This window comes from Glycine max, chromosome 3, assembly GCF_000004515.6.
Source record: "Glycine max cultivar Williams 82 chromosome 3, Glycine_max_v4.0, whole genome shotgun sequence".
Taxonomy (NCBI): domain Eukaryota; kingdom Viridiplantae; phylum Streptophyta; class Magnoliopsida; order Fabales; family Fabaceae; genus Glycine; species Glycine max.
The window spans coordinates 8,527,138-8,540,210 of NC_016090.4; the positions used below are offsets into that span (position 1 = coordinate 8,527,138).

Sequence of the window (13,073 nt, forward strand, 5' to 3'; positions counted from 1 at the left end):
TACCCTTTGAATCCTTCTTGATTTTAAATATCCATTTACAACCAATAGGTTTCACACCTTCAGGCAATTTGACTAGATTCCAAAATTCATTGTCATTCACAGACTTCATCTCATCCTTCATGGCATCATTCCAATTTTGAGAGTTAGAACTGTTCATAGCTTGACAGAAGTTGATTGGATCATCCTTTGTTAAACCAACACCATCCTTATGTTCTTGGAGAAATATAATATAACCATTTGAGATTGCACTTCTCCTCTCTCTAATGGATCTTCTTAATGACACTTCTTGAAGTTGTTGAGGTTGCTCTAAAGGTATTTGATGGAGAACCTCATTGTTGTCTTGTTTTGGAACAATGTCAATAGTTTGAACATTGTCTTCTATTACTGGAGTTGTGTCTTATTTATGCGAATTGTGTTCGGTCCAAAGAAAGACACAATTTGGCCAAATAATAACATACCTGCGATGATAAATATGTGACAATTATTAAGTTTTTTTTCATGAGAATAAAAGTCGGTCCAAAGAAAGACTATTATTTGTCAAAACTAATTGTCAATATTTGATCATTGCATTAAGAGTACCAATTACAAATTAATTTCTCTGTCCAAAGACTAGAATTAATGTTGTGCTAGGTATCTTGTGATGGATCTGTTATGGGAAATATTTGCATGTCTTGTTATATATACTTTATATGACTTGCTTGATTATTTGTAAACATGTTTTTTTTTGTTCTCTGTATAGTTAATATTACCAGTGCTGCAAATATTACTGCCCAAGTGAATTCTATCCCAATGCTGAATGGGACAAATTTTAAGGTCTGAAAGGAAGTCGTAGAAATTGTTCTTGGCTGTATGGATTTGGACTTGGCATTGAGGACAGAACGACCGATTTCCACTCCGGAAACCTCTAATGAGGTAAAAATTGAGAAGTGGGATCGGTCCAACCGAATGTGCCTTATGATCATGAAGTGCTCTATTTTTGAGGGTCAAAGTGCAAAGAAATTCCTTGAGGAAATTGAGCAATACTTTGCCAAAAATGAAAAGGCGAAGACGAGTAACCTTTTGGCCAAACTCATCTCCATGAAGTATAAAGGAAAAGGAAACATAAGGGAGTATATTTTGGAGATGTCCAATCTCGCATCAAAACTCAAGTCACTTAAGTTAGAGCTTGGTGAAGACCTGCTCGTGCACTTGGTTTTGATCTCGCTTCCTGCACACTTTGGGCAATTCAAAGTGAGTTATAACACTCAGAAGGACAAATGGTCCCTCAATGAGCTTATATCTCACTGTGTGCAAGAGGAGGAGAGGCTGCAGAGAGATAGGACTGAAAGTGCTTACTTGACTTCGACCTTTCAGAATAAGAAAAGGAAGAAGACTAAGGGTGCTGCGGAAGGAACTTCTCAGCAAAAGAAACAAAATAAGGATGAGGAATTTGCATGTTACTTCTGTAAGAAGTCAGGACACATGAAGAAAGAGTGTCCCTAGTATGCCGCATGGCGTGTGAAGAAAGGTAAATTTCTTACTCTAGTTTGTTCAAAAGTTAATTTGGCTTTGGTACCTAAAGATACTTGGTGGGTAGATTCTGGTGTTACTACTCACATAAGTATGACTATGCAGGGTTGCCTGTGGAGTCGACCACCAAGTGATGATGAAAGATTCATCTTTGTGGGTGATGGCAAGAAGGTTGCAGTGGAAACTATTGGAACTTTTAGATTACATTTAAAAACTGGATTTTATTTGGATTTGTTTGAGACTTTTGTTGTACCGTCTTTTAGACGAAATTTGATTTCTATTTCTAGTTTGGACAAATTTAGATTTTCTTGTTCATTTGGAAATAATAAAGTTAGTCTCTACCAAAATTCAAATATGAATTGATAATCTTTACATGCTTGATGTTGTTAGTTCCTATAATGAAATACTGCAAATAAGTTCACATGGTACAAAACGAAAAATTGAATGAGAATTCAGCCACCTTATGACATAAGCGTTTGGGCTATATCTCTAAACAAAGAATTCAGAGACTTGTGTTAGATGAAATTCTTGACCCTTTGGATTTATCAGACCTTGAGGTCTGTATTGAATGCATAAAGGGAAAATGAACAAACATAAGGAAATTAGGTACCAAAAGAGCTAAAGACGTCTTGGAACTAGTGCATACAACCATTTGTGGTCCTTTTCCTTCAACTTCTTGGAATGGACAACAATATTTCATTTGTGGTCCTTTTCCTACAACTTCTTGGAAAGGCCAAGCATTAAACATTTGCACATTTGGGGTTGTCCAGCTAAGGCACGGCCTTATAGGCCATATGAAAGAAAGCTGGACTCAAGAATAATTAGCTGCTATTTTGTTGGCTATGTTGAACTCTCTCGGGGCTATAAATTTTACAATCCCACCTTAAGATCTTTTTTCGAGACAGAAAATGTGAGATTTCTTGAGGAAGTTGAGTTTGGGAAGCAAGAGAACATAAGGAATATTGTCTTTGAGGAAGAACCTATTATTTACAGTGATTAAGTCCTCATACCTATTACTGTTCAAGACACAACTCCAGTAATAGAAGACAATGTTCAAACTATTGACATTGTTCCAAAACAAGACAACAATGAGGTTCTCCCTCAAATACCTTTAGAGCAACCTCAACAACCTCAAGAAGTGTCATTAAAGAGATCCATTAGAGAGAGAAGAAGTAAATCTCAAATGATCATATTATATTTCTCCAAGAACATAAGGATGGTGTTGGTTTAACAGAGGATGATCCAACCAACTTTTGTCAAGCTATGCACAGCTCTAACTCTCAAAATTGGATTGATGCCATGAAGGATGAGATGAAGTCTGTGAATGACAATGAATTTTGGAATCCAGTCAAATTTCCTGAAGGTGTGAAACCTATTGGTTGTAAATGGATATTTAAAATCAAGAAGGATTCAAAGGGTAATATCGAGAGAAATAAGGCTTGTCTAGTTGCTAAAGGCTTTACTCAGAAGGAAGGCATTGACTATAAAGAAACCTTTTCTGTAGTATCTTTAAAGGATTCTTTTGGTTAAATTGTGTAATTTTAAGAAAATTTGTGTAATTTTAAGACCTCCCATTTATTATATTAAATTGTCTTGTATTTTTAGTTAAATTGATTGAAATAACATGTTGCCAAAGTAACCTCTGTTGCGTAAATTTATTTGATTGAATTTACATGGATGTTGCATGAAATTATTCATGTGAATTATGCTCGGCCCAAAGGAAGACACAATTTGACAGAATAATTACATGCTTGTAATGGTAAACATGTGGTGATTATAAATAGTGTGATTTTCCATGTGAATAATAAAATATTCAAAGACAATCATTATTTGTCTGGAATAATCTTCATATAAGTTTTCCATGTGAGCAATAGAGTGTCCAAAGACAACCTTTGTTTGATAGGACTTATCACCAATGTTTGATCAATGCATTGAGAGTACCACTTGCAATTAGTCTTTTTCAATCCAAAGATTGAGGATTAATGGTGCGCTAGATATCTTGTTTGGGTCTTGAAATTTACCATAAAGATTATTTGTGCATTGCATGTTTATTGCTCTCTTCTTTAATTGTTGTTGTTGTTACTACTATGGTTTAAATTACTTATATTATGTGAATCCCAAATCTGCATGTGTAAAATATAGAGTTTGAAAAGGGAGTCCTAAGGTGATATATGAGTAATCTTGGTATGTAACACTAGAAGCAGTAAAGCGCATTATGCGTTAATTGAAAAGAACAATAAACTACGTGATTTCATATCAAAAGTCTAGAAGTTTAGAGATCATTGGATATTCTGACTTCGATTTTTCAGAATGTCTTAATAGCAATCACTCTACATAAGGATCCACATTTAACCATGTTGGTGGAGTTAATATTTTGCTATGAGACATCATACTAGAATTTTTGATTGCTAAATTATTATAACCGATTTGCCTGTTGTCACCAACATTAAGTAGCCATCAGGTGTTTATTGAGACAATATCTTAGCAGTCTTATTAAGGATTCAACCAAATAAAAGTTTGTTGACATAAAATATTTGGTTGTTAAATAAAGAATCTATAAAATATAGATTTGTATAGAACATATAGGAACTCATTCCATGCTAACTGATCCACTTATTAAAGGTATGATACTAAAGTTTTTTTTTATGAACACACTGTTCATATGGGTGTAATTCCTGATAGTACCTTAGTTTAGTGGGAGTCTTACTCATGTTCTATATCTTACGGTTTACAAACATTTTGTTATTTGGATTTTCTGCAGAAATAAAGTTGAAGTTTATCATTTCATTATAAGTTTGTTTGTGTGCAATTTGTATTGCATTTTGGATTGATCTCTATAAAGAATAAAGTTTGGACTAATTGGAAATAGACATGATTAAGATCACATTGTATGTAATTTCCATGTCGCTTATCCATATTTGATCTATGTCATCGAGTATGAGTAACAGTGGTGATCATTGTGGCTTAGTCAAGCTAAATTGTGATGAAAACTGCAGTAGTTTTCTGTTGCTATATGAGATGGACCAGATTGTATAAAAGGAGTCTAAAAGTAAATAACATACGGTTGCGCGCCTAAAAAACTTTGTGATATAAATGTCTAAGGTTAATATGAAGCTCAAGTGGGAGATTGTTAGGAATTTTATAATTCCTAATTAATTAATATGGGCTACATATTATATTATAACATCTATATTAGTTATTTATATTTAAATGAGTTCAATATAAAGTGATATATTTAAGTGAGTCCATTAATCTGTCAGAAAAATTGATATAGACTTCATAAGCGGAAACCAGTTTGGCCCATTAGATTATTATTTTGGCCCTCTATTATTTAGCTTCAATTTGATCCCTTATTTTATATATTAGATTTATTTTAATCCCTTATTTTTATGGGATCCCGGTCCCGTCATCTTACTTACTACCTAGACTATATATCTCACTTGTAGGGATATGTTTCGTTTATAAGAGAGGCTTGGAGCTTACTCATTTTTATAGGGACATTAAGGGGATACGTAACCAAGCATCCTTAATTTTTTCTATACACTAAAAAGTTTGGAAGACTTGGTTTTCCAGCTCATAGGAATGTTATTTTTTAAAAATATGTATTAGTTTTGATGATAATTAAGTTTCGTAAAACAAATCTAACTCATGACCATTTTTAATGGAATATCTTTTTTTAATCAAATTTTTTCTGGTTACAAACTTTGAATTCAACTAAGATGTTACTTAAAAAGATTAAGTCTGATATCATCATTTAGACCAATGACTTGTCGTAAAAATCCTTAGTTTAGTCTTAATAAATAAAAGAGAGATATTTAAGTTATATTGCCGTAGAGGATAAGTTTTCTATAATAAGAATTGAAACCACTTGGGTTGGGCTAATATGAACGGCATTCAAATAAAATAAAACAAAGTTTGCAACAAACATAAAAAATAGTGTAGAAACTTCGTCATCAGGCATGAAAATCAACTTGATGATGTACTAATGGGAGATTTGGTTATTATGTGAATAATAAATAAAGATTTGGTTATATGTAATAAATAAATCAACTTAATAAATATACTCTTTATGATCGATCTTTCTAGAGATACAAGAATTTGTCAAATATCATCACTCTTATTTTTCATAATGACAACGCCATCTATAAGAAATGGTTGTTAAATTACAATGAAAATTTCAATCAGATCCACAACTTTATCTTTTATACCTAAATGACATCATCTAATCAAATGATGATAAGATTATTTTATTTATGTAAATTTGGAATTCAAAGCGGTGACAATTACACTCTATTCTTGACAAAATTAATTGGAAAGAAACATCATAAGTGACATGATATCTTAATTCATTTCTTGTACTATTTGAAAATTGGGATGAAATCATTCAAATGAAAACTTGTAATGCAAGTTAGCAAATGAATTGTTGTGCTATATTAAATGACTATTAGAAGAGTTGAAGCATTAAAAATTAGGTTATTATTTTGGCCCTCTATTGTTTAGCTTCAATTTGATCCCTTATTTTATATATTAGATTTATTTTAGTCCCTTATTTTTAAAATTTTTAATTAGTTCAATATTTTTCAAAATAAATTCAATTTGATCACTTTTTTTTTAAATATTCAGAGGTGATGGATGAAAAATAAAATCAAATTGAACTTATCTTAAAAAAAATAAAGAATGGACCTTTTAAAACTAAAGAGAGCAAATTGAACCTATAAATAGTAATTAAATCTAAAAATTAAAAGGATGAAATAGGAAAATTAATTTAAATTTTATTAAAAATACGACAATACAAGTGGATAGGATTGAAGAATGAAGAATCAACACCTCTTCAATCAGCACAAATTAATAAACTCAATGGGCGAGTATGGAAAGCACTTGATGCATTACCTAGTCCAAACTGATCACGGACAAACAATAAAATAAACAAAAAAACCCACACAAATCAACACATCATTCACACGCGGCAATGGAGGACGAAGAAGTTTTGCTTCTTCTTTTATTGTTTCCTTGTTTTTTATTCATATACTTTTTGCTCCATGCTCGAAGTTGGCCTTTTGTAGCTAGTAATAACGTTGGGATGGCCTCGTGGCATACAGAGAATAGTTACGCGATTCTACACTCCTAATCATAAGATCCAACAGCTGTTGGTTACTGACGTATTGCGATATTGAATACGCAATTTCACTCCGAATTGCGGAACTCACTCTCCTTTCGTAGTTATAACTAGAGATGCCTCCTGTGGATGCTAAACGGTTTGAGGTGGAGTTGGAGACTTGGGATGCCAAAAGCAAAGACACCGTATGTCTGTGTGAAACCCTGCGGATAACCAAATTGATAATTAAACCAATTATAAATTGTTAAGCGTGTAAAACTAAAACCACGTCCGAGACATGAAACCAAAACACTAGTTGGAGTGGATGCATACGGTTTTTCACTCCGAAGGATGGAGCCTCCCGTGGATTCTAAAAGCCAATCCACTACTTCGCTAAAGGTTCGGGATGAACTGCTATGCGCTTTTTCACTCCGAACGATGGAGCCTCCCGTGGATGCTAAAACCGAATTCACTTTTTCGCTATAGGTTCGGGATGAACTGCTATGCGCTTTATCATTCACCACGGCTCTTCTATCACGACGAGTCGAGCTGTGTCCATACGTAGAAGAATTTCTAGGCATAGCGGACCGGGATGACACACTAAAGCTGATGGAACTTTGCCGGGGATGACCCTAAGGAGGTTGAGTTTACTTGGTTTTCGTTTTTGAACTAGGTAGTTCTTTTCAGAGACTGAGTGTATTTGAGAATATATAAAGAGAGGAGAGAGAAAATCGGCATAATAAGTTGAAGAAAGCCAAATTAAGGAATAAAGATCTACCAAGAATGTTTCATGTAAAATAAGAAAATAATTAAACAAAAACATTCCAAGACCTTCTGAATTGTAAATATTGAATGGAAATTATAGTATTTGGAACCCGGCCCTGTTGCTTTTCCAAGTATTTACTAGCTTTTCAATAAGCTTGACTTCTCTTTTATTAATTGTCGTTTAATTGTTATTTTTCATTAGGATTAATGACTTTTCAAAGCAAGAGAAAGCTTGTTGGGTACGCCTTAATTAATTTTATTATCGTTGTTACTTTTTTATACTACCATGTTGCAAATGGATATTTTCCAAATATTTACTAGCTTTTCAATAAGCTTAATTTCTTCTCTTAGACTGTTGATGACGTCTATCTTGAAACAGTTTACTATAAAAATATCTTAGATTAATTATTATCATAGTGAATATATATATATATATATATATATATATATATATATATATATATATATATATATATATATTATCTATAAAAGAGAACCCTCTGAAAATTCCTAAAATATCCTTGTCTAAGATTGTGACAGCTGTTTATTTCTTTGATTTTTTGGTCTTTTAGCCCTTTCATTTTCCACTCTCCTGCTTCTTACATGTGTCTGATTTTCCAAACTCCACTTGCTCACCTATTTTGGATACGTGTTTTGCTTTTTTTTCAATAGCAACACGTGTTTTGCTTTTTTTCCAAAACAACAACACGTCTTCTTTTTCTTAAAGCACTAAAACAGCTTTTAATTCCTTCATTTCACACTTTCGTGCAGTCTCCCCCCCCTATTTTGTTACCCTCTTGAGTTTCTTCCTCATTCACTGAACTTTCTATCTATTTATACAAACAAGGCCCTGACTACCTTTTTCTCTGTCCTGTTGACACCTGTCCACTGTCTATTCTCTGTCCTGTTGACACCTGTCCAGTTATAGGCCTTCTTTTATGCTTCTTCTTTGCTCATTTTGTTCATTGCCGTGTTTTATGCTTCTTCTTTCCTCATTCCCGTGTGTTGCCACCTGTCCAATAATAAACCCTCTTTTATGCTTCTTTGCTCTTCAGCCTGTGTGTTGCCACCTGTCCATTAAAAAACCCTTTTTTATGCTTCTTTGTTGATTGCTCACTTCAGTCCACGTGTCCTGTCCCTTTGTTTATGTTCATCCTGTCCCTTTTTGCTTCTTCCCTTTTCTGCTTTCCATTTTTTCCCATTTCTTCTTTTCGCATTTCCTGTGCTCACTCCGTTCACTATTTCTCTCATTTGCGCTTGCTTTCTAAACTTTTGGTTTGTGTTGCATTTGCTTATTTTTTTCGGTTATGTGTTCATTGTCAGTTTACCTTTTTTCGGTTTCCTTTGGACTGAAGTGCTAAAAACATGCATGAGCTTTGCCTGATTCTGATTTACATTGCTATTGTTTATGCCTTTCTGCTCGTTTTGATGCCTACAACTGTTTCTATTTTGTTTTTTTTACACGTTTGCATGCATGTGTTCGTTTTGGCCTTTATGTTCATTTGCATGCATGTGTTAAAAAACATTTACCTTTGTGTTTGTTTTTTATGTGTATTGTTTTGGACTCTTCATTTTCCTTCATGTTTAAAGCTTTGCCTTTGTAGTTGGTTTTTTTTGTGTATATTTGCTTTGTACTGAAAAAAAAACATACTTGAGCTTTGTCTCATTTTGATTGTCATTTACTTTCGTTGTATTTGGTTGTATATTGCTTTGGACTGAAAACAAATGTTGTCTCATTTTGATTTTTTTTTTGGACTAAAAACAAATGTAACCTTTGTCTCATCGTCACTCTCATTTTGATTAGTACTGTTTGACTTCTTCTATATCCAATCGTGAAGCTGTCATTTGATTCTTCTTTTTCCAGGTTTGTGTATGGTTATTGTGTTTCTGTCCGTTTTCATTGCTGTGTTAAAATCTTTTATTACTTTTGTATTTGATTTTTTTTATTTCCTCTGTTTTTGTCCATTTTTTTTCCTGTTACCCTTTACCTTTTTGTTGGGCTTTACTGATCTGTGTTGCTATTTTCTTCTCTTATATGCAGGTTTCTATTTTCGTCCAACTTCTTTTGCCGGATTGCTCCTGTTTGCCACTGTTTGCAAAACCAAAAAGGTTTGCTAATGTCTGTTGTTGTTTTGTTCTTACCACGTTTTGAGTTATGCATTTCTGTTTGGCGGGGTTTTTTGCAATGACAAAAATGTTTTCAATGTTGGTATTGTCCCAACTATTTGTTCCTGTTGAATGTGATTCCTATTTTCTTTGTATTAGTCTCTCTTTTTGTGATTTGCAATGGTCTTTATTATCTGTGTTGTAGTGATGTCTCGCAAAGAAAATCTGATATCTAAGTTACACACCAGAAAAGGAACATGGAAAATAGTTGTGCGTATCACTGATCTTTGGCAAGCTCGAAAGCAAAATAGTAAACAAACAATTGAGATGGTGTTGATGGACCAAACGGTTATTGTTGTGTTCTTTCTGATTGTTGTTATTACTAATTTGTATTGTATGTCATGTCACTTCATTTTATGGTTTAAGTGTTTCAGGGTTCAAAAATTGGAGCTACTCTCTGGCAAGAACTCTTCACTGAATTACGGGACAAGTTACAGTGTGGTTCTTCGTATTTGATTCAGAATCTGAGGATTGTTGACAACCAATCTGAATACAGAGTCAGCCCAGCTCCATATTTGGTTTATTTCCTAAAAACTACATCTGTCAAGGAAATCCACTGTCCAGAAATTCCTTCTAATATTTATCTCATAACTCCTTTTACTGATATAATCTTTGGCCTCGCACAACGCCATACTTTAGTGGGTCAGTTTGTTTAGTTTTTTGTTTAACCAACAATTTTATATGCATCTTTGTGTCAGACTAACATTTGTCTTGCCTGACCATGTTTGACAAGATATTGTTGGTGTGGTTGCTGATCTAATCGATGTTAAGACAGTTAATCCCCCTTACAGGATGACAGTCAGGCTCAGGGATAACAGGTATTCAAATCTCCTAATTTTACATATACACACACACACACACACACACACACACACACACACACACACACACACACACACACACACACACACACACACACACACACACACACATATATATATATATATATATATATATATATATATATATATATATATATATATATGTGTTCACACACTAACCACATCAGACGATTGCAGTTTGTCCTTATTATTTTATATGATGATATATGATACGATGAATGGGTTAACAACAACTAACATACTGATTGTGATTGTTTGGTCATAGTAACTGCGACATTCTAATAACTGTTTGGGAGGACTATGCTATTCAGCTACATGATGCTATTGACAAAAACCTTCTGCTTCAGGAACCATTGGTTGTTATGTTGACCCTAGGTAAAATCAAGGATGCTACAGGTGTGTCTGGTGTTGGTTAGTCTTTATTATGTAGATTGATTTACTTTGGGTGATAAATATGTATGTTGTTGATGATATTGATGGATATCATTCCAGACAAGTATCCCCTAAGCGTGCAGAATATCAAATTTGGATCTAAATTGTATGTCAACGCTGATATTACAGAGATACACGAATTTCGTCAAAGGTTTGTCATTAAATTTACATTTTAACAGTGTTGGCATACTGCAGCGTTTATGTTTTTTAGTTCCTTTGCATTTTTTATACGCTTTAATGGTCGAACTCTAATTTTTTATATTGTTGTCCATTCAGTTTGTCTGCCCCATTTTATTTTGGTGGGATAATCAATGATAAAGATGGTTCTCAGTCCCAATCTAGCCAGAGTAATGTGGTGGAAAATTTTCTGTAGAATGCTCAGGTGGTCAGTATAGGTGAAATCAACAATCTCAGACAGTTTAATAGTTGAACAATGCTTTCGTTAATATGGGCTCTACCACATGTTTGTTTCCTCATCTATTATTCACCATGTTACATGATTGTTACTGCTTAACTGTTGGAACAGTTGACGAAATCATTATTGATGCTCCATGGAGTTATGATAGTTGTCCTAACTGTACAACCACATTAGATCCATCAAAAGGTGGCTCAGCTTGCCATTCTTGCCGTACCAGTGTGATCGATACAGTTCCACGGTTAGCCATGATCATTTTTTGTACTGATTATTTATTTACATGCTTTGTTGTTTTAGCAAATTTCTCTGAAATTTCTATGGATGTCAAGGTATAAATTAAATGTTAGGATGGAGCATAATGGGGACAAAGGAAACTTCCTTCTCTGGAATGCAACATGTATCAAGCTGTTTGGTAAGATTGCTGAAGAATGTCGAGATGAGTTGATAGCGGTATGTTCTACACAATAGAACCATAGATTAAATAATGATTCTGTGATTTGTCATTGATACCATTTATTTCACCTGTCTAGGTTGGGGATGATATTAAAGTGTTTCCAACGTGTGTTGATGAAATCCTGTCGAAAACTTGGGCTGTCAGATTTAAGTTCCGTTCACAATTACGCCAATCATTTGTGTTGGATGTGAGTAAAGAACTCCATCATATTCAATCATTGATAGCCACCCTTGGGTTGAAGGTAATAACTAAATAAGTTTATCACAGTATAAGGTCAACAACAATAAATGGTGTTTCTCCTGTGTTAATATTTTTCATGCAGGAACAATCAAGTAAGGGAAAAGGAATAACTGTTGAGCCAGAAAGTTCACCACCAATTTTTGTTCCCACGGTGGGTCTTTTGTTTCAATATTGCATCATGCCAAATATTTACTTATGATATTGTTCTTAATATATATATTGATAAATGTGTTCACAATCATCGTTGTCACAGTCTTCTGATTACGATCCTGGAAACTCTACCTGTTTAATTCCAACCAAAAGGATTAGTTGTCAGCAAATCAGTTCTGATTTCGATTCTGATGAGCATGCAGAGTATCAGTTATCAACTAACAAACATATCAAAGCTGAGTAATTAGGACTTTCACAATCCTGTGGCTTCAGCTTCTATGTTTTGTTTAACATCAATTTGATCGTATTGAATCTGCTTACTGAGTAGATATGACAATATATTTTGTGTGGTGCACCATCATTTCATAGCAAATGATGTATAAACAATCGAATATCAAATATATATGATATATGATAATATTTGATTAAACTTTAACTTTTCATTGGTATTCATCCGTCTTATACTCTTTACTATCATGAATACCATCACAATTATTAATTAAATGAATAACATACAACCATATCAATTAAGTATTCAAATTGCGATACGATAGCATATAAATCGATTGGGTTTGCTTTATTTGCATGTTACTAAGTCAAGTTTGACTGTATGACGAACAAAATACTTGGTTTCATGCAATAAACTGCTGTTGTATTTTATCAGTTAGCTTTAAATCATCTATGAGGAGCAATCAACTTTAAATTCTTACAATCAATTAATTTTAAGATTTTAAAGATGAGACAAAAAAATTTAACTTATGTCATTTAATGGTTTAATTTATTTATTCTTATATTCGTATTTATTTATGTTTTTATATAAAATTATATATAACAGGCAAGGGATAACACTTATAACAGTGTTTCGTTCCTTTTTCAAGTATATAACAGGGTTTGTTTTTTGCTTTCAAATATGTTGGCATATTACACTGGAATTAGTATTATTATATATTCATATATGATTTTAAATTTTAATTCAATTAGTATTAGTATTACTATTAATATTAT

The 13,073-nt window shown here is 33.2% G+C and overlaps 1 protein-coding gene and 1 long non-coding RNA gene across 2 annotated transcripts; one reads left to right on the forward strand and one right to left on the reverse strand.

The window, feature by feature from the left end:
* Positions 1-6,261: 6,261 nt before the first annotated feature.
* LOC100779876 (uncharacterized) lies at positions 6,262-7,403 on the reverse strand. Its single transcript, XM_003520484.5, has 2 exons — positions 6,938-7,403; positions 6,262-6,828 (listed from the first exon to the last, which is right to left on the reverse strand). The coding sequence occupies exons 1-2, from the start codon at positions 7,183-7,185 to the stop codon at positions 6,573-6,575; spliced, it is 504 nt and encodes a 167-aa protein (XP_003520532.2). The 5' UTR covers positions 7,186-7,403; the 3' UTR covers positions 6,262-6,572.
* Positions 7,404-8,113: 710 nt separating this feature from the next.
* LOC102661217 (uncharacterized) lies at positions 8,114-10,960 on the forward strand. The gene is made up of 3 exons (XR_005890919.1): positions 8,114-10,353; positions 10,643-10,773; positions 10,870-10,960. It is a non-coding gene; the product is annotated as an uncharacterized lncRNA (long non-coding RNA).
* Positions 10,961-13,073: the final 2,113 nt, after the last annotated feature.

What these genes read in the sequence shown, in the direction of transcription:
- LOC100779876 (XM_003520484.5), bottom strand. Translation starts at nt 7,185, where the DNA reads ATGCCTAGAAATTCTTCTACGTATGGACACAGCTCGACTCGTCGTGAT. An exon ending in ATCCTTCGGAGTGAAAAACC is followed by an intron (nt 6,829 to 6,937) that starts GTATGCATCCAC and finishes GGTTATCCGCAG; the next exon opens with GGTTTCACACAGACATACGG.